Source organism: Strongylocentrotus purpuratus, unplaced genomic scaffold (assembly GCF_000002235.5).
Source record: "Strongylocentrotus purpuratus isolate Spur 01 unplaced genomic scaffold, Spur_5.0 spur5_scaffold_5, whole genome shotgun sequence".
NCBI classification, from domain to species: Eukaryota; Metazoa; Echinodermata; class Echinoidea; order Camarodonta; family Strongylocentrotidae; genus Strongylocentrotus; species Strongylocentrotus purpuratus.
The window spans coordinates 40727951-40755919 of record NW_022145611.1 but is presented as its reverse complement, the minus strand read 5'-3'; the positions used below and the strand labels follow the sequence as shown (position 1 = coordinate 40755919).

Below are 27969 nucleotides of genomic sequence, written 5' to 3'. Positions count from 1 at the left end.
TCCTAAGATCACAGCAGTGGAACAATTCTTTCGCATTTTTTTTTTATTTACCCCCTAAAATATGCTTTTTTGACTGGGCTTTCAAGTCTCAGACATGATAAGGTATTGTACGTAGATGTACATTTCGAGATGCCTTTTTTTTTCATTTTTCATTTGTTCTGTTAAAAAAGACATCGACGCGGTTCATTCAAAAAAAAAAGTTTCTACTGCAATTTCGAGTTTGATTTATTTAAAAATAAGATAGCTAGCTAGCTGCAACAAAAGGATGAATCGTCATTCACACATACCCCAGCCAAACTTTCAGACGAAGAAGAAAGTACGACCAAATATGACGGAAAAACAACCAACTCTCAGGTAACCTTTGTTTGGAGCTGTGGTGTGGGACTATCTCCAGCCCAAGGAGCTCCGCCGCCGCCTTTGCGGCGGCGCTCCCTGGGGTTAGTGTGGGGGACCTGAGCTGAATCAGTCTCAGCTCCCCCGTGGCCTCGGATCGGATTCGGGCTAACCGAAAAGAGCTTCTCTCGATCGCTGGCTCCTCTTTTAGGTGCACAGTAGCCCAAATTTTCTGTCTCTTTCGTTCGTTAAGCCTCTTATTTGGGTAGGGTCGGCTCTAGACCGAATTTTCAGTCTCTTTCGTTCGTTAAAAATTAAGCCTCCTAGGGTCGGCTCTCTCTTAGATCTCTCTTTAGAGACAGAGCCGACGTCGACCCTTAAGAAGCTTAACGAACGAAAGAGACGGAAAATTCGGTCTAGGTCGGCTCCTCTCAAATAGCTTAACGAACGAAAGAGACAGAAAATTTGGGCTAGGTCAGTAGCCGCATAACCAGCAGTAGGGGCACTGGTCCAAGAATGAGGATCGTCCTCATAAACAAGGATATCCTCATAAACGAGGACAAAATGCGTCCTCAAAAATAAGGGTTGTCTGCATTTTTGAGGACGTTTTTTTTCCATCGGCGCTCTAGGGGTTTCATGTTACAGAACGGCCTGCTGGCGATGCCAAAAATGGATTCCCCGGGGGAAAATAACCCTAGTTCACCGTCTACTTTTATGGGTCGTCCGTCTTCCCAAGGATTTATTGCTTATAATGTGAAAGTCTCTGTAGGGTCTACAATGTCAATGTAAAATGCATCAAGAAAATCATTGCAGAATCTGTTTTTTGCATCGCCAATGCACCGATCAAAAATATGAAACGTCAGCAAAAATGCAGACGGTCCTTATTGTTTACGAAGACGATCCTCGTTTATGAAGACGATCCTTATTCTCGGACCAGCGCCCCTACTGATAATGGCAAGGCGATTTTTTTGGGGGGTGCTATTTTGAACCCCCGTAAGTGATGTTTTCCTGGCATCTACGAACATCTACTAATACTGTGTGGGTCTGGACACATAATCAGGATAATGGCGTTTTCTATGCACATCACATTTTTACTTGAAACTCAATATTGTGTTAAAGTTATAACAGAAAATATAATCTTTATTTTATAATTCCACGGGGGCGATTTTTAATTTTACAATCACCCCAATGAGCAACCTGACGGAGGCGATTATGTAGCTCACGGGGGCGAATCGCCCATCGCCCCCGTGTATTTTGAGCGCTGCCCGGGGCAGTATTCTGAACATTGTTGTAAGTTTTGTGTTATCTTTTGTTGTATCTTCCAGAGATAATACAGCGCTAAATATTGTTGTAAGTTGGTATTCTGAAAATCATTTTATCCCTGTGTTATCTCTTGAAGGACCGCCTCTAAGGCTCTATCTTATCTTTGACATGCCTATTTTTATGACCCTACGCTACCAATCAAGATCAATTTTACATACCGGTAAGAATATGATAAGTAGGTCAATCAAGGCAATATAAATACTTTATGCCATATCTGAAGATGCGCCCGCCCAGCGCATACTAACTAATCTTGGGCGTAATTAGTTAATTGAGCGCTTATTATGCGCGTCATCAAATGCGCTGTGGCACGTGGATCATGAAGACAAGTTAGTGGTAGGGTGTCTTAACAATTTTTCAATTTTCCCTTGTTTTTCACCATCATGGTTGGATAATTGAAAAAAACCACTCGGGAGAAAACATTTCAAATTTCAAGGCTCACTGATGTTTCTATCAAAAGATACAGCTCCCCAAAATATAGGCAATATTCATTTAATTTTTGTCCAGATGGACAAAAAAGTGGTACACAGCGAGTTATCCCTTGGGACTAGAGCATGGATATGTATCCCGGTATTCCTTACAGCTGGCCTACTGAAATTGGTAAATCTCTGAGTTACGATGGACACAATGTTTAAATCGCTGTTTTGATCAAGATATTAGTAGAGTTCAGAGTCGAGTCCCTTTGGGGAATATAGAGAAAAACCGGCTCTTTCATATGACAGCTCACTTACATTGTATGGAGTATCACCTTCAGGATCACGAGCAGTATTGGTTTGAATCTCAATTTGGTAATCAAAACATTGACCAATTTTGCATGAGCGCGCAATGCACATTGACTGCATAGGAATGTGTGCAATCTCTATGGCAAGGATTTTAGCACACAAAACCAAGTGCGCGATCAGACACCCTATTAGTGGTTAAGAAACATCACAGAGATGAGAGCATTAAAATTGTCATATCCTAGCATGTAATTTCCTAGAAAGTTCTCATCTGTGATGTCTCCGGTCAACACACAATCTTCTTCTAACTCGTCAATTGGCACAAAGTTGATCTGGCCAAGGAAGATTGCTGCCATTATATCACCACAAAAGATATAACAACCCCCTGCCCCTACCTAATGTAAATATTGTTGTAAATCCAATGCCAGATAAGAGATAACAGATACAAACATTTTCAGAATACCAATTATCTTGTCATACGCAAATGAGGATTAAGCGCCATTTTATTAATAATATGCACAATTACAAGCGCACAACAGTTTGAGCCCAGTTTGAGATGAGAGAAAAGATACAACAAAAGTTACAACAATTTTCAGAATACTATCTTTATCTTATCTTCAAAGATACAACAATAGTAGAGATAACACAGGGTTCAGAATACAGCCCCTGGTCTACCATAGAAAAGTCGCTGAAGATTGAACAGTTTGTAATTGCAGACCAAAGAGAATGGCGACAATTTTCGTGTAGATATTTTTCTAGATATTTTCTCTTTTCTATCATAATATTGACACAAATCGTAGCATATTATGTTTTAAATTAATATTTAAACTGTTACTCTGAGTCATAAATATCTTGCTTTCATACTATTCTAAACTAGAAATAAAATTAGGGTTTCTTTGGATTATATATGAGTTATGGTATGCTCTTACTTCCAAATTATATGCTCGTTGCCAAAGCAACCTTGAGTTTCGTCAATTACCAATTCTTAGATGTTTTTAATAACAAATTGGATGTTAGTAACCTTTGTGCTTCCCCTCTCTCAGATGGAGTTAGTTTCGACCCCCAGGATCCACAGAATAGTTTTCTCTCACACAGTCTTAGTTTCAGTTTTTTGTTATGTAGTAATATTCTGTTTTTAAACTTTCTGTTAAACCACTTTCGATAGATGCAGAAAAACAGGAGAAACAGAGCAAAATGAGTTTGAGGAAAATGGGATCACAAATAAGGAAGTTATGATTTTTTTTTTTTAAAGTATGAAAAAGTATGGAGAGCAATGAAAATCACTACACAAATTGCCAAATTGGTTATCAGTTTGTGACATTGTTGCCTAACTTTTTATCAATTGGTTTATATACAGTACTCTTATCCCATTAATTCCCCTTTTTATCCCCATGCCTTTTCTTAGGTTCTATGATTTGTTTCATATTGCATGCATCTTTTATGAACTTTGACAAATTGATACTATTTTTTTAGTACTGTATTATATTCATAATTATTAATTTTCATATAAATAGTTTTTTAAAATTCACATTTTTCAGGATTTAACAATAAACAAAATATATATTTATAGCGCATCCATACAACTTGGATGCTGGTGTGAAGAAATAAAATTCTTAAGGGGAAAATGGGAAATTTATATTATCAGTATAAAGAAAACAGTGACTAGTGGATATAATGAGGCAATGACATCACAAACTCATGAGTGAGTTGTCAATTTGTCTTGAGATTTTCAGAGTTTTTAATGCCATTAAAAACTCATAACTTTCTTATTAGTTATCCGATTTTGCTCAAACCTTTTTTTGATTGGTTTGTCTGATTGTTCTGCTTCTATTGAAGTACATGTAAGTAATGATTGGAGTGGACTTGCCCTTTAACAGTCTGTGTGCCAATTTTTTTTTCTTTAATAAAAAGCCCAATGTAGTCTTAGTGGAACAACTGAATATCAGAGACTATGATTATTAGACATGTAGGCCCCTTAGAAGAGGCCACAAAGTTTTAAAGTTTTTTCATTTTTTTTGAAGTAATTGTTTGTATATTGGTCCTTGCTCTCTCCTCTCGATCTTGCCCATCTCACTCTCTTTCCATTTCTATGAAGTTAACTCACAGCTGTTCTGCTTTGTACGCTATTTAATTCAGTAGCATCAAATTCTCGTCTTCTCTAGCTGCCAGTGCCTGCCATGGTTTTCACTAGTACATAAATAATGAAACTATGAAAGCATAAATATATAAAATAAATGAATGTATAATTAAATATTTAAGTAAAGCCAAGAACTAAATAGGTGGTATTATGTTAAACAATTGAATAAATAACTGAATGAATAAAAACTTATAAAAGAAATATTAAGAACATATTACAAATGTAATGAGGAATTAATATAAACTTTAAAAATGTATGAATGAATAAAAAAAATGAGTGAACGAATAAGTAATTATCTAAATCAATCAATCAGTCATCTTATTTCTTGTTTGTTCGATCTTATGTTTGATCCTTTGTTTGATCCTATGTTTGACCTAATGTATGTTTGATCTCACTCTCAATTTTATTTTTTATTATAAATGCATGGTTTATTGAATAAAGAACAGATGTATAGTTGTGTGTTTATTATAAGTTTTGGTAAATAATTTTTTAGTCAGACTATGATGCGCTTGGAGACACCCGTATTAAGTGCCTAATAAATATTGTGTATTATTATTATAAATAAAATAAAGTGTCTCTTTAAAGTACATATGCTTATTTTCCCCCTTCATTTACTTTGATAAAGGTGTGTGATGAAAATGTTGATACAGTGTTTACTTTAAAAACAAATAAAGGGTACTGTAAGACTGAAAAGTCACGCAAAATGTTTACATTAAATGTTGCACAGTATGTTCTTTCAAAAAGATACCACCAGCAATGCAATATAAAATGATGAGATGAATAAGTTCATTTATAGAGAGCCAAATTAATGTATGTTCGTTGTTATATCATGCTTTTATAGGTGCCTTGATTTGCATCTGATTATATTTACTTGTGTTGTTTCAGTTATTCTAAGCTGAAAGTTGAGGTTTCTTCGCTCCAAGAAGAGAATAGAGATCTAAAACAGAAGGTGGCAAAACACCAAGCTGCTACCTCTTCATCAAAGGTAAATTTTATTTTACCCCTAAAAACCATTCATAATGTTTTTATTTGATTAGTTGAATAATAGCTGTGTATTGTTTAGTGATTGTAATTAACAGTGTCATTTCACTGAGGTTAATTTTTATGCTAGAAATGTCTACTGCCGTTACTGGTAGTGCAAATGATTTTGATAAATTGTTTTTTTTTTCCCCCACATATTATGCAAGTTATGCTATTAACCACTACGGATAGTATAATTGATCACATTAGATAAAGTATTTGTTAGCAAGTATCCTATTGGCTAAAAAGGTGTCACTTGACACTCAACAAGTTGTTATATGTGGTCGAGTGTAGCACGTACTAGCGCTACAGTGAATTAGACTGCACACCTCTCTCCCTTGTGCGTACACATTGTTTTAGGAAAGGCAGGAGAAATGCCAGTAGACTATTGTCCTGAATAAATCTGAATAAACAATGTTTATTTCGTCAATCTAAGCCAAACAAATCTATTTTATATGTTTTTACATCTCAAACTTTTTTTTTTTTTAAATTCTTGTTTAGGTATATTGATTTTGTTACATTGGATGAGGAAGAGGGTTGTTAGTTTTCACATCTGTATTAGATATATTATATAGAACTTTAATACAGACAGCTGTTTTAGACCTACAGAAGGAAAACAAAGAGCTGAAACAGAGACCGAATGATTAAGATAAACCTGAATAAACAATGGTTATTTTGTCAATCTTAGCCAAACTAATCTATTTATATGTTTTTACATCTTAAACATGTTTTTGTTGTTGTATATTCTTGTTTAAGTTAGTGAAGTATATCGAAACTGTTACATCGGATGAGGAGGGGGGTTGTTGTTGGTTTTCACATCTGTATTTGATTTATTATATCAACCCTTTAATACAGACAGCTGTTTTAGACCTACAGAAGGAGAACAAAGAGCTGAAACTGAGACTGGAGGAAGACGATAAGCAACATAAAGGTGATTCATAGTGTTTGATTGGAGAAAGAATTATGTCTATGATAGTAAGATGTAAAATACCATTACACCATCTTTAGAATCATGTAATATATTATTTTTATATTTTGATTTTGATTTGATTTGATTTTCTTCTGCATTTATATAAGTACACAGGTTTTCGATAACAATAGTAATATAAAATACTAAAAGTTTTTCTGACAGTGAATCATAAATAAACAATTGTTATTTTCAAACAGAATGATAAACTGTCATGAATACTAAATTTCATCAAACATTAGGTCTGAAGCATGGTGTCTTATGGATCTATTATGGGCAATAAGTAATTTAGGGTTGACTAGCTAGATGAAAATTTGAGGGATTACAGGTAGGGTATTGGTAAGAGTGAATGGTTTTATTTATAGTGTAAAAGTTGTGTGCCATCCATGCCAAGAGGGTTACCATCATGCCCAAAGACATTATCAATACGGCAACATATAAAAGGTCGAAATGAAAGAAATCTAGGATCATCCCTTGCCACCTAGATTTCTTTCATTTCAAAACTTTTATATGTTGCCATATTGATAATTCTTTATCTAATGTACTCTCCCTGCTTTATATTTTTATATTTACTATTTTTGTTAGCCTAGAACTGTTAAGATCTACCTCACACCATTTTTTTTCTCTTATAAAATACACATTTTGTCTCTTATAAAATACACATTTTGTCTCTTATAAAATACACATTTTGTCTCTTATAAAATACACCTTTTTTCATCATTGCTTTGTTTTATGGAAGTTTCTCTTTAACTGATAAATTTCACCTGTTGATATTACACTCACTTACTGTGCATGAACTGAAAATCTAGAATTTCTCAATATGCATCTGATATTACCACCTTGATCAAACTGATGGGAACATTTAATAAAGGCATTGAAATTAATGTATTTAATGTTAAGATGACATGAGGGAAAATCAGACCAGGAGTGCTCACCAAGATATTCTACAAATCTAGAAATACTCTTTCAAACATACAAATAAAAAAACCCACACTTTTGTCTAGTACTGTATACAAAGTTGACCTAACTGATGCAGAAACAAGACAAAAGAAAGGCATAATCCCCTTCTAATACATGAAATAATGGTTGCCTGAAACTTCAGATTTTAGAGCAGATTTTCTTTTCTTTTTTACATAGTTGTACTGTAAGGTAATTTTTCTCTTTTTCTTTATAATGCAAAGTATTACTTTCAGTTTATGTGAATTATGTGAAGTCAAAAGAGTTTTCATCAAAATTTACTGGTGTTGGAAACCCAATACTGCCCTCTTATGGTTTTGGTGAGTTGTAAACAGTGTCATCATGCCTATTTTAAGAACCATGTGCCTATTTATTTACTCAGTCACTGCTGATTATAGAAAAAAGAGCCATCTTGTGGCAGAAATGCTGCAATATACTCTTTGATTGATTATCCTGTCAATATCATAGTGCTTGAAATTGCTTTCATAATACATACAATGCTTATGATGAAGTAGTTTGTTACAATGCACTGACTGTGATTGATTATTCATTCAACATTATAATGCTTGCACTTGCCTGTACAATGTACTTGTGGTGACTCACAATTTGAATTGTATATCAATTTTAAGTGCTTTTAAGCTGTTGTTAGAAACATAAAAAAAGACTTTCCTGAAAATGCAATCAGAGCATTACCACTATATACATGTTTATTGCATCTTGTTTTTAATAAAAAAAGATGTTTTTGTATCTTTATTAAAAATGTTCTACAGGAAATGTTCTATTCCTGATATTTTACAATATTCACTGTTACACTCCAAATATTTCATAAGCCTTTAAAGAGGGGGAATTCATTGTATAATTGTGCAATAACTGCCTTAAGTAAATTTAGTTGTTTTTAGTTTCATCCAGTTTGGGTATACAGTAGATTAAAACATTAATTATTTAGATACATATCTTGTATGATACTGTAGTTTCTGAATCAATGCACTTTATATCATGTTTACCCTTCATTTTTTGTTTCATGTCCAGAGTCTGTGAGCCATTGTCAAGAGGAGACTCAAGGTCTTGAATCAAAACTGTGAGTAATTTCAAGCTATTTACACAGGTGCATGATCTATTTATAAATTACTATCATATGTATTATAATGTCCTTTAGAGCTTGCCTGATAATAATTGATTCATGTGGATGCCTGAACCTCAAAGGCATCTGCCTGGACAAGTAAACAAAATACTCAAAATTAATTCAAACTCATAAAAAGTGTCTGTACAATGTGCATTGGGCAGTAACACACATGATACATTTTCAACATTCCTTTTCAGAAAACAATACAACTTGAATTATTACACTGCTTTGATTGATTATTTCATATAAGTTGAACCGCAACAGAAAAAGCACATAGAAGAAGCGCTAGTTCAAAAGGTGTAGTTAAAGACAAAAGAAGTGCACAAAATATTCTGTGAGTGAATCTTGTTTCGACTATATTTTGAAGAAACGAAAGCTCTTGTAAAATAAAAAACAGAAACAAAGATCTCACCAAACCAAAATAAATTACATTTCTTAGATTCACACATGTATTTCAAATCTAAATTGATTATCTTTTAAAGGATTGTGATTGAAACATAATAACCAAGTTATACTAGAGTCCAAGTCCATTATACTCCTGTTCATGCACAAATTGGTCCACTTATTGCTTTTATTGGTAACTTTTTGATCTAAGGTTTTATATGATAGGTCAGATTTAGACAGAAGTGTACCATTCACATTAAATGTAGGAAAGTGAATATCTGTCATTCTAAATGTGAACACATTTGTGAATCTACCTACATGTAGTTACAATGATTTTCAAACGTGAATGAGTAAGAACAGGCTCAACCTGTTGAATTGTCTAAGATAGGGGCGTAGCTAGGTGCAAATACATGGCTTGCTGATGTACATGTACAGAGACCAATCAGAATCCAATAGGATTTTCATACTTCTGAGAGCTGAACCGTGACCTCTGTCTATAGGTTTTCACACTCAAGTAAAGTTCTGTGTCATCACTGTAGTTTATTTAAGTTTTTTTATAAAATCTTTACGTGTGGTTGCAGATTTGTTTGAATAATGCCACCAGAAAAGATTTTTGTTTACTGTGTTACCAAGGAACCCACCTGAGAGGGGTCTGGTATGAGTTTCTATTGTCATTAAAAAGATTCAAAATGAAACGTGACTATCCTGGCGTTGGTTTATTCTTAAACAAGATAGCGTGCTGATTTTTGCCTCTGCCTACTTGCCGCTCTACATGTCCAAAAGCAGTAATTTCCTCAAATATTAAGACCTCTGTGAATTTACGTGCATTATAAATCAAATTTTGGTAAACAAGGGCTAATTTGGTAGAATAAGGTATCTCAATATGTATAAAAAGCCTATTGAGTATGATGATACATACATTTTCAAATATTTCCTGCATAAAACCCTTTTCCCTCCAAAGGAATCGTCCTTTACTTCATTTTGTGAAGGCCAGAAAAGAAAACATAATCAACACATTTATCCATAAATATATATATTTGAAGTCCAATGTACTGTACTATTGCGAAATTTGGTGTACACGGTATGTCTTTGCTCTGTAGAGCAAAGTCATCCAATCATTAGTTTGCAGGTGGCGTCATTCCCAGATCTATACCAACCAATACCATTGATTCATGCACCGGCTGCTAAGCAACACCATGTTTGTTTATTTTTTTTATGTTGAAGACTGTTTCCCCTAGCAACATCATGACGATGCAACCTATGATGCATTGCTGGGGGGATTCATAAGCATATCAGCTATTCATAAGCTTAGACAGTGATTTATCGTAATACCCCCTTGTGTTCTTTTGTATCATCCCACTGGAAAACAGAATCCTAATAAAGGGGGTGCGGTTGGGCATGAGAGTCGTGTGTGGTAAAAGTTTCTTTTTGATATGATTATTAAATATTGATTTATTAGGGAGTAGGTACGTACTTGTACTTAACAACATTTCTAAGATAAATTTCAAACATTTGAAGTTCAAAAAGTTCATTTGCTGATAAGGAGTGTATTAATTTGAGCAGGTGAACAATTTAACAATTTTCATTCCTGTGGTAGTTAAATATTAGAAATGTGGGCACATCTTATTACTACTACACTTCAGATCAGATAATCAGTATGAATCATTATGAATCAGTACATTTGCCTATAGATGATTTCTATTTTAAATAAAAATTATTGTAATTATCCAAAAAAAATTCTATCACTTGTAGATTTTTCTCTCTCTGTAAAAATGTAAAAAGTTTAGTAATAATGTATTTTTTCTTCTTCAATATACATACAAAACCATATCAATGCAGATATCTAAAATAGATAAATGAATGGATAGATAAATAGCCAAACAAAACAGTTAACCAAAGAATGGACTAGGTTTGTGCCAAAATTTGTGCAAACATCTAGCTCCCATTAGCAAATTCACCTTACATGTACATTGGTAAAACAGATAGTATATTGTGTACATTTAATGTGATGTAGATCTAAGACTACATATCACTGTCTATCAAGTTCTTGTTTTTCATGTACATGTACAGTGTGTATATTATTTTATTCGTGTTTTTGATGTAAATATATTCAGGTAACATGATTTCTGATTTCACTATCGTTTGTAATATACAGTTATCGATGTGATATGTAATTAATTAAGTCATATCAAAAAGACATGGGAATTTTTTGACCTGTCAATGACCTGTCTATATAAGAACCTTGCCTGTAGTGGTCACATCATGATTCCATCAAAGAAGAAATTTGTGCAATAAAACATTTCTAGAAACTCCGCCTTGCCAAAGTACCACTATGGCCTGTTCATGTATAGACCAATTTGTCTATGTATTTAAACTGTAATACTGTTGTAAGCATTGAGCTAAGTAGCAGACATGCATTCTATCTCAACAGTAAACATAAAATGCAGTTACACTGGCAAAACAGATTTGATGCGTCAAAAAGTGCCATTAGCCTCATGTTTCATCAGTAATGGGCAATAATTTATTGATTGGTTGCCATTGACAACAAAACAAACATAACAAACCTTTTATGAAAATTATCAATTTTTTAATTCAAGGACATGTTAATGTTTGTTTATACACTCATTTTTACTTGGATCTTTAGTCGTATAGTACCAAAGAGAGCTAGAGTGTACCATACCCCCCCAGACTTTTTTTAGAGCTGGAATCATATACTATCGGCCTACATCAATATTCAAAGCAGTAGTATTAGACGTGGCAAGAAAATCACAAGTTAATTTGAGATATCGAGTGTTAGGTGAATCATCTGCTACACAAGAATCTTGTTTACACGTAAATATGAAATTCTAGAGCAAAAAGTTTTTGGGATATGCTCTTCCATCATTGTTGCATCCAAAATTAATCTATTTGAACCTTATCAGTTTTTTCCAACAACCAAAGAAAGACAAAAGAAATACATTTCTTTCTCAACACCGTCACCAACATTATGTCTACATAGAGGGATTTCCCCAAGTGCTCTTTAAGCACTTTAAAATATGTGTAATTCAAAATCTTTCTCATTCACTTGAAAATGTTCAATACAATTGTACTTTTTAAGAGGAATAAAGCTGATTCTACATAAATTGATTACCATTGTTATATTTCATTGCTTTAGAAAATGTTGCTTACATCTATTTGAAATTGATTGAACCATGAAGTTCTTTCAGATACTTAGTCTTTGTATCGCACTTTAAAATCCAACCAAAGGCATTTAAACAAATAAATATAAATTCATGATTTATTTTAAAGCATTTGTTTTCTCCCCTTTTCTGTCTCTTGTCCTTTTTTCTATATATTTCATTTGTGTGTTTTCTCCTCCCTGTCCTCTTCATTTCCCCCTGTTTATTCCCCTTTTCCCCTCATGTTTCCCCTTTTTTGTGAATTATATATAGTTTTCTTCTTCTTCTCTTTGCAATGATTACTATTCATGTTATTAAATTTCATGCTTTGAAGTCTTATGACGAATTGTTGTGTGAAGCAGTGTAGAGATGCCTTATGTGTCAGGATTAATAATCCAATAAAACCTATTCATACTAATGCCATTTGAATACTAATTCTTTTTATATGTATTATTGAATTGGTCATTTTATTGAGTGTAATTGTAATCAGCATATCAAGTTGAATTCTCTTTTTTAACCTTTCAAGTACCAGCATATTTCTTTACACTGTACAATATCAATATCAAGTTTATATAAAAAAATTAAATAATACATTAGAGTAACATGTATGTGCACTTTATTTCACAATAGAAGTATAGGTACTTCAAAAGAAAAAAGGAAAAAAAAGAAGAAAAGAAAGTGGACACTATTTAAGATTAAGATTTTAAGATTTTAAGATGAGAATTGCAATCTTGTAAAGTCAAATTAAACAATTATAACCATTAAAAAAACAATCGCAAGATACAAAACAGGAGTGGCATGTTGAATGTGCTTGTCAAAGCTATGCAGTCCACAGTTCTACCGTTAATAATACTCTTTCTTATCTCATACTTTTATTTTCATTTTTTGAATAAAAATGTCTTTTGAATTTCTACTTGCTCCATTTTTGCACCTTTCTTAATCAGACCTTCTAATGGTTAAATAAATGTGCCCATCCAAGTGTGAAAGACAAAGTTCAAAACTTGGTTTTAATTGATGGTTTATATGAACATTTTGAGCAAAAAAAGTGTCCACTTTCTTTTTCTTTTTGCTGAGTGTACATGTGATAACTTGAGTAGCACTTGTTGTTCATTAAACGTTCTCTGCTTCCTAACCAGCATTTTCAAAGCAATCTCTGGCATATTTGTTTCCCCGTTGCCATAGAAAGCTAATTTCCGAAATTGAGGTCACAAGCTCTTCTTGGTGAACATTTCTTTTGGTGGTTCCATAGGACAGTTGAGCACTACTGATAGTAGGTAGAAGTTGTCATGACCACCAAATTGTTTTCATTGGCATAAATGAATTAGTTGCTGACTCAGGCATGTCGTCAATACAAAGGCCTCAAAAGTGAGAACCAATCAAATTATATATCTGACTTTATTAATTGCTTTGTGATATATGTTAAGCTCACTGCCTTAAAGGGACTTGGTAACATTGTTCAGATCAGAGAAAATGAAACTAAGGTAGTGACTTCAATGCCAGATATACAATGAAAGATAATCTGAAAGTTTGAGTAAATACAGACCATCATTAATAAGATAAAAATTGAGAAATTCTCCTAACTATATTATTACAATTTAATTACATTTTAGGTGAATGTAAATTGTCACAAAGCAATTAATTGGCTGTACAGTATATACCATTTACCCTTTTACCAGTTACCCACAGTTACCCTCCGAAAGAAAACCATAAATATCTTTGTGGTTTGAGAATTTTTCAGGATCTTTTGCATGTTCGAGGTTTAGTACAGTATTAGGAATACAATAAATAACATTTCACACAAAAATTACATTTTAAAAAAAATCAACCTTCAACAATGTTACTGAGTCACTTTAAATAGGCTTTTGTAGTGACAGGATGAAAAATCTATCAATTTTGTACTAGTAGGGAGTTCACAAAAGAGAAGGCGTTTAAGGGGAGAAGGTAATTAGGTTAATATGACACGCATGTCGGTTGCTTTGTACAATTTCTGTTGTTGTTTTTCTCGTTGTATGCTCTTCAGATTTGTTCCTGGATATCATTTGAGGTTATTTTCATATTGTTTTCAGCATGTCTGAAAACAAAATTGTACTATCGTTTGTAATATACAGTTATCGATGTGATATGTAATTAATTAAGTCATATCAAAAAGACATGGGAATTTTTTGACCTGTCAATGACCTGTCTATATAAGAACCTTGCCTGTAGTGGTCACATCATGATTCCATCAAAGAAGAAATTTGTTCAATAAAACATTTCTAGAAACTCCACCTTGCTAAAGTACCCACTATGGCCTGTTCATGTATAGACCAATTTGTCTGTATATGTATTTAAACTGTAATACTGTTGTAAGCATTGAGCTAAGTAGCAGACATGCATTCTATCTCAACAGTAAACATAAAATGCAGTTACACTGGCAAAACAGATTTGATGCGTCAAAAAGTGCCATTAGCCTCATGTTTCATCAGTAATGGGCAATAATGTATTGACTGGTTGCCATTGACAACAAAACAAATATAACAAACCTTTTGTGAAAATCATCAATTTTTTAATTCAAGGACATGTTAATGTACACTCATTTTTACTTGGATCTTTAGTTGTATAGTACCAAAGAGAGCTAGAGTGTACCATACCCCCCCCCCCAAGACATGTTTTAGAGCTGGAATCATATACTGTAGGCCTACATGTACATCAATATTTAAAGCAGTAGTATTAGAAGTGGCAAGAAAATCACAAGTTAATTTGAGATATCAAGTGTTAGGTGAATCATCTGCTACACCAGAATCTTGTTTACACATAAATATGAAATTCTAGAGCATAAAGTTTTTGGGATATGCTTTTCCATCATTGTGGCATCCAAAAGTAATCTATTTGAACCTTATCAGTTTTTTCCAACAACCAAAGAAAGACAAAAGAAATACATTTCTTTCTCTTCCTCCCTTTTTCTGTCTCTTGTCCTTTTTTCTATATATTTCATTTGTGTGTTTTCTCCTACTTGTCGACTTCATTTCCCCCTGTTTAGTCCCCTTTTCCCCTCACGTTTCCCTTTTTATGCAAATTATATATATTTTTCTTCTTCTTCTCTTTGTAATGATAAATATTCATGATATTCAATTTTATTCTTTGAAGTCTTATGACAAATTGTTGTGTGAAGCAGTGTAGAGATGCCTTATGTGTCAGGATTAATAATCCAATAAAACCTATTCATACTAATGCCATTTGAATACTTATTCTTTTTATATGTATTATTGAATTGGTCATTTTATTGAGTGTAATTGTAATCAGCATATCAAGTTGAATTCTCTTTTTTAACCTTTCAAGTACCAGCATATTTCTTTACACTGTACAATATCAATATCAAGTTTATATAAAAAAATTAAATAATACATTAGAGTAACATGTATGTGCACTTTATTTCACAATAGAAGTATAGGTACTTCAAAAGAAAAAAGGAAAAAAAAAGAAGAAAAGAAAGTGGACACTATTTAAGATTAAAATTTTAAGATTTTAAGATGAGAATTGCAATCTTGTAAAGTCAAATTAAACAATTATAACCATTAAAAAAACAATCGCAAGATACAAAACAGGAGTGGCATGTTGAATGTGCTTGTCAAAGCTATGCAGTCCACAGTTCTACCGTTAATAATACTCTTTCTTATCTCATACTTTTATTTTCATTTTTGAATAAAAATGTCTTTTGAATTTCTACTTGCTCCATTTTTGCACCTTTCTTAATCAGACCTTCTAATGGTTAAATAAATGTGCCCATCCAAGTGTGAAAGACAAAGTTCAAAACTTGGTTTTAATTGATGGTTTATATGAACATTTTGAGCAATAAAAGTGTCCACTTTCTTTTTCTTTTTGCTGAGTGTACATGTGATAACTTGAGTAGCACTTTTTGTTCATTAAACGTTCTCTGCTTCCTAACCAGCATTTTCAAAGCAATCTCTGGCATATTTGTTTCCCCGTTGCCATAGAAAGCTAATTTCCGAAATTGAGGTCACAAGCTCTTCTTGGTGAACATTTCTTTTGGTGGTTCCATAGGACAGTTGAGCACTACTGATAGTAGGTAGAAGTTGTCATGACCACCAAATTGTTTTCATTGGCATAAATGAATTAGTTGCTGACTCAGGCATGTCGTCAATACAAAGGCCTCAAAAGTGAGAACCAATCAAATTATATATCTGACTTTATTAATTGCTTTGTGATATATGTTAAGCTCACTGCCTTAAAGTGACTTGGTAACATTGTTCAGATCAGAGAAAATGAAACTAAGGTAGTGACTTCAATGCCAGATATACAATGAAAGATAATCTGAAAGTTTGAGTAAATACAGACCATCATTAATAAGATAAAAATTGAGAAATTCTCCTAACTATATTATTACAATTTAATTACATTTTAGGTGAATGTAAATCGTTACAAAGCAATTAATTGGCTGTACAGTATATACCATTTACCCTTTTACCAGTTACCCACAGTTACCCTCCGAAAGAAAACCATAAATATCTTTGTGGTTTGAGAATTTTTCAGGATCTTTTGCATGTTCGAGGTTTAGTACAGTAAAAGGAATACAATAAATAACATTTCAACAAAAATTACATTAAAAAAAAAAAACAACCTTCAACAATGTTACTGAGTCACTTTAAATAGGCTTTTGTAGTGACAGGATGAAAAATCTATCAATTTTGTACTAGTAGGGAGTTCACAAAAGAGAAGGCGTTTAAGGGGAGAAGGTAATTAGGTTAATATGACACACATACAGGTTGCTTTGTACAATTTTTGATGTTGTTTTTCTTGCTGTATGCTCTTCAGATTTGTTCCTGGATATCATGTGAGGTTATTTTCATATTGTTTTCAGCATGTCTGAAAACAAAATTTCAGCTTACAAGAGCTTAATTACCCTCCAAATTTGTTCTTGTTGTTTTTGTTTGCATGTATAGTCTATTAAACTTGTTTATAAAATAAAATAATCATAGTGGGATATAATGTTTATTATTGATATTATTACTATATTTTGTTTTTATTAGTAGTAGGAGTAGTAGTGTTATTCATTGATTGATTGAATGATGTATAAATTGGCAAAGACAAAATCAAGAAAACAGTGAACCCAAAACAGCAGTAACATAAAACAGCAGTAACATGGATGCCGGGAAAAGAAAAAGATTAACTTGTAACCTGAAGGTCTTCTTTTCCAAACCATGTGACTTTACATAAATGATATACCGGTAGCATAATATTCAATTGTACACTGGAGTAATAATGGATTAAGATGTTACATGTATATGCTGATTGATGCAAAGCAGCAATAGCTTGCTGTGAATGATTACTGTGCCCCAACTGTTTGATAAATTATTGTTGACAACTACTTTATATTCTATGTGAATGATGACTTACTTATAGGCAATAATTATACATTTATAAGCCTTGATTACGTTCAGAGGCCCATTAGTTATCTCTTTTATAACTATCTTTGGATGTTAAAAAAATGTGATCACTTCAAGTTGAAACAATAAATATCACACATTGAATATATATTCTAAGATCCATTGATCAGTTCAAACTATTATATGATTCACTTGTATCAATATATTCCAAATGAAGCTAACACAGTAGAATAAATAATATTTATTAGTAAATGACATGTAGATCATAGAATAAGATATGAAGACAGAAAGTATTTGCACATCTGCTGGTGGAATGCACAGGTTTGATTGTGTAATGAGTTGAATCGTTGACTAGAGATGTGAAGTCCAGGGGTCAAACTCAGGTTTTGAATGTAAGTGTAGATTCACTGGATTGTAATTGAATCCAGTGAGCAGGGTAGAAGTAAACTGCAACTGCTTTTACTAGACAATACAAATAAGATGTATTAATTAAAGCATTCCTATGAATTAATAGATATATTTTAATCATATGAAATATGACATACATTGAAAGTTTTGATATATACCCGGTATGCATATATGTGTAGTTCGATTTCTTAAATTACTGTAGAGAGTGAATATGTATTATTGTACCAGTACAACATCAGCAACAAACAGTTTGAATGGTTGCTAATGGCCCTTGGCGTTCTAGAGAGAGAAAAGAGGTATTGAATTAGAAATTGTTTATGACTGTCGGTTGATTGCACGTTGTAAAAGTTTATTTTAAACCAGTAACCATAAACTTTTTTTTATTTTCTATCTTTTTTTTCTTAATTGAAATCCACTAAGCGAGAAAAGTGTTATTGAAAATCTACCGCAAGTATCCTTTTATCAATAGCATAAAGAAGACTTTCAAAATATTTTGCTGCAAGGAAGGACACGTTTCTTTCATGAATTGTAAAAGGGTAATCCATGGCAACTATGACAATAGATGTAAACATCAACGGGAAGCTTGTAGATTGTATAGACTTGAACCCCCCTGCGTGCGAAACAGTGTCTGTAAAACAAAAATGCCCTAGTTCATGGTACAAGGTGGCACGTCGAGTTATAATACTTCAGTCACTGTTTTTTTTTAAATCCAGTAATATGCTTATTACAACTGATGAAAAATAATTTAGTTCCAATAACGTTTGACATAGTAATAATTTTCCTTCATATAAACTTTTTAAAATTGTTTTCCTGTGAGTTAATCACATTGATTAGAGGCTGTTCACTTGATTGAGATAGTTGGCAGTGTAGGGAAGGTTCTGTCTTAGGCACCTTGCAATTTATTGTTAGTTTTAGTAAAGTCGCTTGCTTATAACCTTAGGCTCATAATATTTGAATGTGACATCATTTTCTTGTATGATTGAAACCTAAGTTTCACATCAGGTAGGAAATTCTGAACGACTGAAAATATGAAAAGGGGTGCTTGAAAACATGAAGGTGTTGAAAAAAGAAGTTCAATAAAATAAACAGTGATCAGGAATATTTGTTATCTACCTCACAGTACAAGTATTAACTGTATTAGGGGTATAAATTCCTTAAATATTTAGAGGTGTTAACTTTTTTAATAAAGTTCTTTTTTATGTGGTATTGTTAGCATTCAATGTAACTTTCAGTGATAAAGAGATACAAACAGACTACTAATTGATACAAGATGTTAACTTCTGGATATTTATTGTGGGATTTATCAAACCAACAAATTATGTAATCTACATGTATTTTCGAATTGATCTTTAATACAGTGATATCTTTAGAGTCCCTTTGAAGTATTTGAAAGCCATTCATCTAAATGAAAATTCTGATTAATAGCAATGATCATAAACCATTTAATTGCTTTATTTCTGCTTAAGATTTATTGTACTGTTCATATATCACATTATAATTCCCCATAATTGCATTTTTAAGTTTAAAACTGTTTCATTATGAATGAAATTTCAATTATTATTATTACACATTGAGGAAAAGATAAATAGATTAAACAAGTCCAGACTAGAATAGAAATAAAGATATTTTGATATATAGAGATTCATCAATGCTCATAGCCATGTGCATATGTTTTCCTCTATTAAAAGAAAGAAGACAACCCTGGCCCCCCACTCAGTGTTATTTAGGGTACGCATATGTAGCTGTTACTTGTGATTTTCCTATAAGTAAAGCAAGAAGGTTAAATTGATAGAATTCACAAAGATAAGCAATAAAGTGAAGAATGATTCTGTTTACCAGATCTACAGTGTATCCAGATTACACCGAGCAAGATTTAATATGATATGACAAGCTGCAGTCAGCTACTTTGAAGTCTATTGTCTGCTAAATCATGCATGCTTGCCAGCTGAAAATGAAATGTAAAGCGTGTTTCCAAACACTCACACAGACCCCACCCTCACCCACACCACACTATAGGCCTCTTCTATGCGCCTTCCTGTAACTATGGATACATGCTCACAAATTGCAGGTGCACAACACACCTCACACATAATCAAACACGTTCACCTCGCACCCACACCCACACACACACACACACACGCACGCACACACACTCACCTACCCACTGATCATTCTCACCCCACCACATCCCTACACAGGGTCTGTTTCCAAGCACAAATTGGTACTATGATTGGAGATGTGCTGCTATTGTAAGTACGGTATCCTTGACTACAGCCATGATCATGTGGCAGTCTACGGTACTCCAAATGTACTTTACAATAGGAGTTGTAAGTGTAAATGTATAGAAAGCAAAAATAGTTCTGCTCATGTCCCCAACATACATATTTCTGTCTTTTTATATTGGAGATATGCTGCTATTGTTTGTACGGTATCCTTGACTACGGCAATGATCATGTCATGTGGCAGTCCATGGTACTCCAAATGTACTAGAGATGTTCTACAAATTTTTTGAATTTTTTGAATTTTTGAAATCATGTCAAAGTTTGAATCTATTCATAATGTGGTTACCGTATACCTGTCTGGTAAACATTGTCGTTCCTAAATTTCTTCTAAGTTGAAAAGGAGACAAAGAGTAACATAAGCAAGCTTTCAAGCAGAATCTAGACATCTAGTTCTGTGGTAAAGGCATTGAGATGAATGAAAAATGAACATTTCAATGTGTGCAGTACTAATGTGACATAATTTCCAATTTGCATGGATTTGCTTAGTATCAGTCTCAATATGTAGTCTATCTCTCACAGAAGAAATGACCCAACTAAGGAATTATTGAATAGTGTGCTAATTTTATAAATGTAGACACCATGAAATTGATCTGAACTTATCTTTTGTCTTTTATATTTTTATCTGCTAGAATACTTCATGAGCTAAATGAAATTATGTTTATGAAAAGAAAAGGATGAGATAGGAATATTTGATGTTACAGCTTGAGGCACACAGATTATGGTTATCAAAACTCTTCTTTGCTGGCACCCTTATATAGTACATAATTGAAGGACAAGTCATAATAAGAAGAGAATTTGAATAGTATGACAATGAAAAGATAGCATCTTAAGACTAGAGTTTCATTTTGTGATTTATATCATTTCTTATGAGACTATGAAGGGTGTGGAATGTTGGAAATGCATGTTAAGGGTGATGTTTTCTCATGATGAGAAGTTATTTTTTTTATTTTTTTATCTAGCTACGTTGTATGAGGTTTGCATGTAACAAGAATTTTGTTCTGGGATGAAGTTTCGTGCTACGAGATGTCGATTATAAATGAATCTGTAATTATAAATGACTTCTGTATCCTGAATGCATTTGGACTGAAATATACAATGTAATCAAGTTTCAGGCTTGAATATCTAATCTAAAGTTCCTATGATTTTTATTTTCATTTTAGAACTATTTATTTCGTTTTATAATGAAATATAGGAAATTCTGCACAACTTTAAATTATATACATTACCATTGCTCAGTTTGTTAAGCTAGGGTATAATGTACTTAATGCAAAAATTGGCACTTGTTTAGCCATTTTAACAATTATGAATATTTATAAAGCGCAATGTCCATTTCGCAGAAATGCTGAAAGCACCAATATATTTTAAACTAAACAAAATGCAATCATGTAATTGTTGCTTTCACAATAACGGTGAGGTGGTTGAGAGCAAATCGGGAGTGCATGATCAAGCCAAGCCAGGCCAAACTTTAATATGACAGATTTCATTGCATGCATAATTTATTTAGACCTTTTGCCAGTTTTGTGTTAGATGGTCAGAATCTATTTTGGGTGCCCCAGTTTGGCCTTTTATCTTTATCTTCAATTTCATGTTTCTAAAGGTTCTTAGGAAACAAGAATAGCAAAATCCCCATGTGTACATGTAATAAGAAAGATCACAAATTTACAAATATTGTACATAACCTTTGATTAAATGAAAAAGGCAAATTTCTCAAGCTATTTGTGACACGATGTTACCAAAAAGTAAACTCAAAAATATTCTGCCAGATATCAATCCATGTTGATTCATTGCTGATTTTCATAACATAATGCTTCCAAATAGACTAAAGAATACTAATGTGCTGAACGAAATGTCTATGACTTGGCAGATGGATATCTAATGCTTTAGGTGCATCAGATGGTGCATCTTTTTTCCTTTTTATATATTTTTTTAAGAGGGCTACTTTCTTTCTTATTGTTATATTATTAATTGACAATGAATGCTTTCTATTCACTGTTTGCCATGTTGAGTGGTTTAGTAACACACTTTCCTCCTTCCTTCCTTCAGGAGAAACTTTGAAGAAGCTCTCGAGAAATCAGGCATCAATCCAGGTATGTAGACATGTAGTACTGTGTATTATACAAATGTAACATATTCTCTAGTCTGGATACTTCTTTGTCATTTTATACTGGGCAAACTGTACAAAATACATTAATGTTGTACAGGTACATCATTGTACAAATGTTGTTTGACATGAATTCAGGGCACGCCTGATTTTCTATAAGAGATTACTGAACCTTCACATTCTCATTCTCATCATTCTCATTAAATTCCACTTTAACTGATGTTTTGAAGCCCCTATATTAAAAATCCAATAATATGTATCTACTCTGCCCAACAGATTCATGATAGTGATAAGAAAAATTAGGATAGAGAAAACAAAATGTGAAAAGTTTAAGGGTACAAATAAGGAATAACAGTAAGGTGACGGGGCAGAAGATGATAATGCAGTGATGCTCATGAAGGGAGAAGGGGGAGCAGTAGGTGGAAGAGGGGGAGGTGGAGGAAAAGAAGAAAAGGAGGATGAATGACTAGGATATGGGTTATCACCTAGATGGTAGCCACCAACAACTACCTTATATTTATCCTGGTGATACCCCCCTCCCACGATGCCCCCTACGATACCCCCCACAAGGTTATCGTTGCTGCCCATCTTTCGACTGACTTTCTGTTCCGGTATCAGGAAGTTTTAACTGTCTCTGTATTTACCGCTCTTTCTTTTTTTCTTTTTTTGTCCTTTATCCAAGTGACCCTTGTGGCCTTGGAGCATGATCAAGAGCAGCGGAGACAGGTGCATAGTGATGCTGTGGTGAGTGTCAATTATGCAACAGAAAAAAGACCATCAATTTCATAAATAGCTCTTTGAAAAAATTGGAACCCACACATACTGTACTAGACCTCAGTGTTGTAGTCACTATTTTGTGTTAATTAAGTATGAATATAATTTAGAAGCAATTATTTAGACCTTTAGTTAGATTGACCTGGTTGCTGTTTTGAAATGTCCCTTTTACTTTTCTTATTATCAAATATTCTATCACTTGTTTTTTGTGTGTGCTTTCTTGATGCTTTTCAAAGCTATCTTTCCTCTCATCTCATTTCTATTTTTGTGCATATTTCAACAAGTTCCTGCTTAATATCTAGATAAGACTCAAACATTTTGAACCTCAAAATTCCAAAGATGTTTTGCGGAATGCAACAGTTCATTATACATGTATTTTCATTAAAATATTATTTAGAGTAGGTTCATCACTCAACCATTTTTCAGACAATGTTGTAACCTTTGAACTCAATTTCAGTCCGTAGACACCAATTATTATGTATTAATACTTGCCCAGTACCTTGTTTCATCAAGCAAGTTTATCGTATTCCTTTTGTTGATCAATAAAGCAAATTTATAACAAATTCAAAATAACCTTTAGTGAAAGAAGGATGCATAGATTACAATGAAGGCTATTTGTTTGCTAAAATGCAAAAAAAAAAAAAAAATAAAATAATAATAATCTACATTGTCTATGATTGGTATCTCATTTAAATTTTGGTGAAAAGGATTTTTAAATGCATACAAAGTTGGCTACTTGTTTTATTGATCACTTTTATAAAATACTTTTCTTGCTTTCAAGGCTAGAGTACAAGTTCTTAGAGAAAAACTTGAAGAAAACACATATGTTTGGCACTCTAACTCACAAGAAATGAAGGTATGTAATATCTACAATATTTTAAATCTAAATTATATATATTGTTATGCTCTTTTGTTGTTTGGATTCTCCTTTTATATTATTTGTTTTTGCACATATGTGAAGGCTTTGCCTGTCACATTGGTATATTTGTAATATTTGTAAATGATATGATATGGTAGAGGGGGGGGGGGGGGAGATTTTCTCATTATAGTTGAATTAAGTCCAATGCACTATGTTATTATGTATAACTTTGTTTTGAAGGAGAAAACTTGGCTAGCTGTTAAATTAGCTTGTAATGGATGATAGGTTTTAATACAAATATCTTAAGCCAGATCACTCTTTTGTCCATCTGTTAAATTTTGTTCATATGTATGTTGGCAGTGTAATCCTTAACCTGACATGATGAATGGGTACCATGCTATTCATCTCATTGCTATTAAGAATAAATACATTAAAAATGGGGGTGGAGACGATTTAAACCAAAAGTGTCGAATCATCTGAGCCATTCACATTACCTGCATGCAATTTAGGTCATTCGACCGTGGGCCAGAGGCAAGGCGGACTGACAATTTTGTTTTTTGTAACGGCGTATGTGATTGGCTGAATCATAATGAAAAGAGGAGGGGCATGTTGTTGATGATGATGATGGTGCGTGCCAAAGCAATATGTGCTTCTATTTCATTATCTCCACATTGACTGCGTGATTATCAAATATTCATGAACCCACAGTATGTAAAAGATATGAATCCCTATTCACAGAAGTTTCCAATTCTCACCCTTTCACCATTTTATTTATCAATCTCTCTTCTCTATCTGTATGTGGCCTATCCAACTAAATCTTGTTCAATGTCAGTGGGAGATTCTCGTTTCATCCATGTCATGAATATGCCATATTCCTGATTGTAAGATGAAAAACGTTTCTTTTCAAAATATGAAATAAAAAGGCCATAGTACAACAGCAAATGTTTGAACTACAGTTTAAACATTTCATTGTATTGCTTTCCATTCTATGATGAGGTGTGAGCCATGTTGCTGTTGTACATATATGGATAGCTTGTTGACCTAAGGAAAATATGTCACAGCTAGAGCCTGGTTTTTTAATATGATGAAAGTCCCTTAATATCATGCCTTGCATCATGGGAATAACACCGTTGGAAGCGTGTTGATTCTGAATAGTGATTTGGAATTTTGCCAAATTTTTGTGATTGTTACCATGCCGACACTAACATCGATTTCCTTCATAAGTTAATCCGTGGTGCAGTGCTCAGAATGCTCTTTATTTTCTAGAAATACTCGCATACATAGTTAGGCATCTTTTAGTGACACCAATAATGATTTTGAATAATATTCCTTTAAACATGACAATATAAAAACTTAAGCAAAAAATGTCATAAATTCTTAAGTGATCAGAAGCGAAATCAAATTAAAATTCTTGTGACATATATTGTAAACCTTGATGGAAAGTATGGGGCAATTATTCCTCTTAGATTTAGTTTGTGAGAAGGACATTATTTGAGTGGCTTGTGCTGTGATCGATGCAGGTCAGTCATTGGGTTGAACCATGTATTGAGCTAATGAATTTTATAATCCTATCATCAGAAGTTTTTTTGCTGGCTTTTGGAACCAAATTGTGCATCACTAAAGACAACTTCAAAAACTCATAACTTTCTTTTTTTAAATTAAATATTGCTCAAACTTTCACTTATTTGTTTCTCTCAATTTTCTGCTTTTATTAAAATGATAATATCAGGGTGGAATTACCCTTTAAATAAGAAAAGTAATGCACAAATAAAGAGAATAATGTAAATGGTATGGACATCTTAATGTATTTGCATTACTAATAGTAGGTCATAAATGCAATTTTCTAGAGAGGGTTGACAAATAGCAAACCATAACAGATAGGAAGAGATGGATAAAAAGATAACAGTTTCCTTTCCAGTCATCCTGAGTGCAGCAAATATTTGTTTATAGCAGCGTCTCATCAAATTAAAAATCTTGTGTAAGTATTTACAATTCATTGTTTAAACAAAAGGCACACCCTATATGAAAGTTCAGAGCTTAATTGGTATTTATTACTCCTGAAATTTATTCTCTTCATTTTCTTTAATTTTCAGAAAATATCAGACAAATGTCGGGCTATGATGGAGAATGCAAGGAGTGTGGATCTGTAGGAAACATTCACTGATCATCATCTTTAAGCATACTGTTCATACTCAGTCTTGCAGGATTTGGCATATGCCATCAGTTTAGAATTGATGGAGGCTCAGCTGACAGCCGTTAGGGTGTTTACTCAAATACAATTTTACAAAGAATTGAGCCTGATTGCATTTAGATAAGACGACATCTGTAGTCTAATAATATTTTCAGATCTGGCGGGTACTGTGGACCATTGTTAAGATTTTGAGATGTCAGACCGAAAAAAAAAATTACAGTACATAGCTCCCAAATAGCCAAGCATGCAGAGGTCGTTTGGGAGTCAATTTGACTGTATGGCAGAGGTATAAAGGCTTTAATAATTGATGAGCACCCTCAGGCAGTAGACTCTTTAATAGTAGGCATGGAGATTTTTTTGAGTCACGAATTGTGTTTGCTTTGCTTATTCACCCCTAAAATCTGACCTACACTTATACATCACCGTTATTGTGAATCAGAAATGAAATTTGATCTTCATAACAGATCCATCTCCATTAAAACTGTTGGGTCTACCTCTTAAAGGTAATACAAAGTTTTGGAGTGGGGTCATGAATTTGGTTCAATTGAACATATTGGAAGCATATGCGATTCTACAATATTCAGTGATCATTGTCGCAGTTGAAATCAAGTCTAAAGATATGAAATTGTAAATAATAACCTCTTTATGTTTTATAGCTCCCTCTTAAGGTCAATATATTATATTCAATTTTTCTCGAAAGCAGAAGTGTTTTAGGGGCTAAATTTTCTAGTGCTTATAATACATCCACAGGGGCATCCAAATATATCAAAATTGTAGAGAATCACTATCCACCCAATTTTCAACATTTCCCCAAACTTTGAATTACCTTTAAGGCATGATACATATATGTATGCATGCTCAGGAATTTAGAACTTGTAGATGAGGTAGAGTTATGGATCCGCACTCCAAGAGGAGTATAAAATAGTAATTAATTGATCATGTTTACTTGATAAACATTATTGCACAACCAATTTCTCTGTACAAGACTCTCCTTTATAGTAAAATTGAAAAAAATAAAGTTGTTAAATCAACATTTACTTGTAAAAGAGCTAAGCTGTTACAGTATAATCAAAGTTGTAGATGAACTTTTCTGACATGCTAGATGCAACCTTTATGGTGTTGGATTTTAATAGTACTAAATATAGTGAGATAAAAGGGTTTGTAAAAACTGTCACTCCAGACAAATCCAGACGATTTCAGAAGACCAAATAATCTAGGCATAGATTTATCAGGGTGTCGCATGTGGCACATGTTCTCGGAGATTACATTGTTTTTTTTTGAGAATTCCAAATAATATAATCATTTTGAGATGTATAAAAATGAGATGAACCCCATCTTTAAATCATAAGTTGTGTGATTTCAGTAGTTAAGCTAGGCAGTTGTAATATAGTTCATTATAGAAAGTGCTTCCAAAAATCAACACTTATCATTTGATTTCTTGGGTTTAACCTTTGAAAATGAGAACACTTGGTTAAGCATTATACCCCTCATGTTTCATCAACAACTCATTTATATCATATTAAGTTATTTTGAAAATTGCATGTCAATATATTTATGGAAACTTAGTATACATGTATCTTTTTCTCAATTGATCATTTTGAAATCTGATACATAGTTGTATATAAATAAGTCAAAATCTTTATTTCCCTTGTATTTTGTATTCTATACATTTGCACATATATTGTAAAATAGATAAGGTATTGTGAGAAGAAAGACAACAACCAAACATAAATAATCCCAGAGGCCATGTGTAATGAATATCTAATGATTTTCACAGTTGGCAAGAGATGCAACTTCATATTTGATATGCAGTGGCCTTGCCTGTTTAAATGCAATTATGTTTAGGTTATAC

General features: G+C 33.0%; 1 protein-coding gene across 1 annotated transcript; it reads left to right on the top strand.

Annotated features, from left to right (window-relative positions):
- The first annotated feature begins 171 nt into the window (after positions 1-171).
- LOC115929701 (huntingtin-interacting protein 1-like) lies at positions 172-26331 on the top strand. The gene is made up of 8 exons (XM_030999567.1): positions 172-354; positions 5395-5494; positions 6385-6460; positions 8483-8531; positions 22236-22279; positions 22976-23037; positions 23849-23923; positions 26020-26331. Exons 1-8 carry the CDS (start codon positions 266-268, stop codon positions 26074-26076), a joined length of 552 nt encoding a protein of 183 aa, XP_030855427.1. The 5' UTR covers positions 172-265; the 3' UTR covers positions 26077-26331.
- The last annotated feature ends 1638 nt before the right edge of the window (positions 26332-27969 follow it).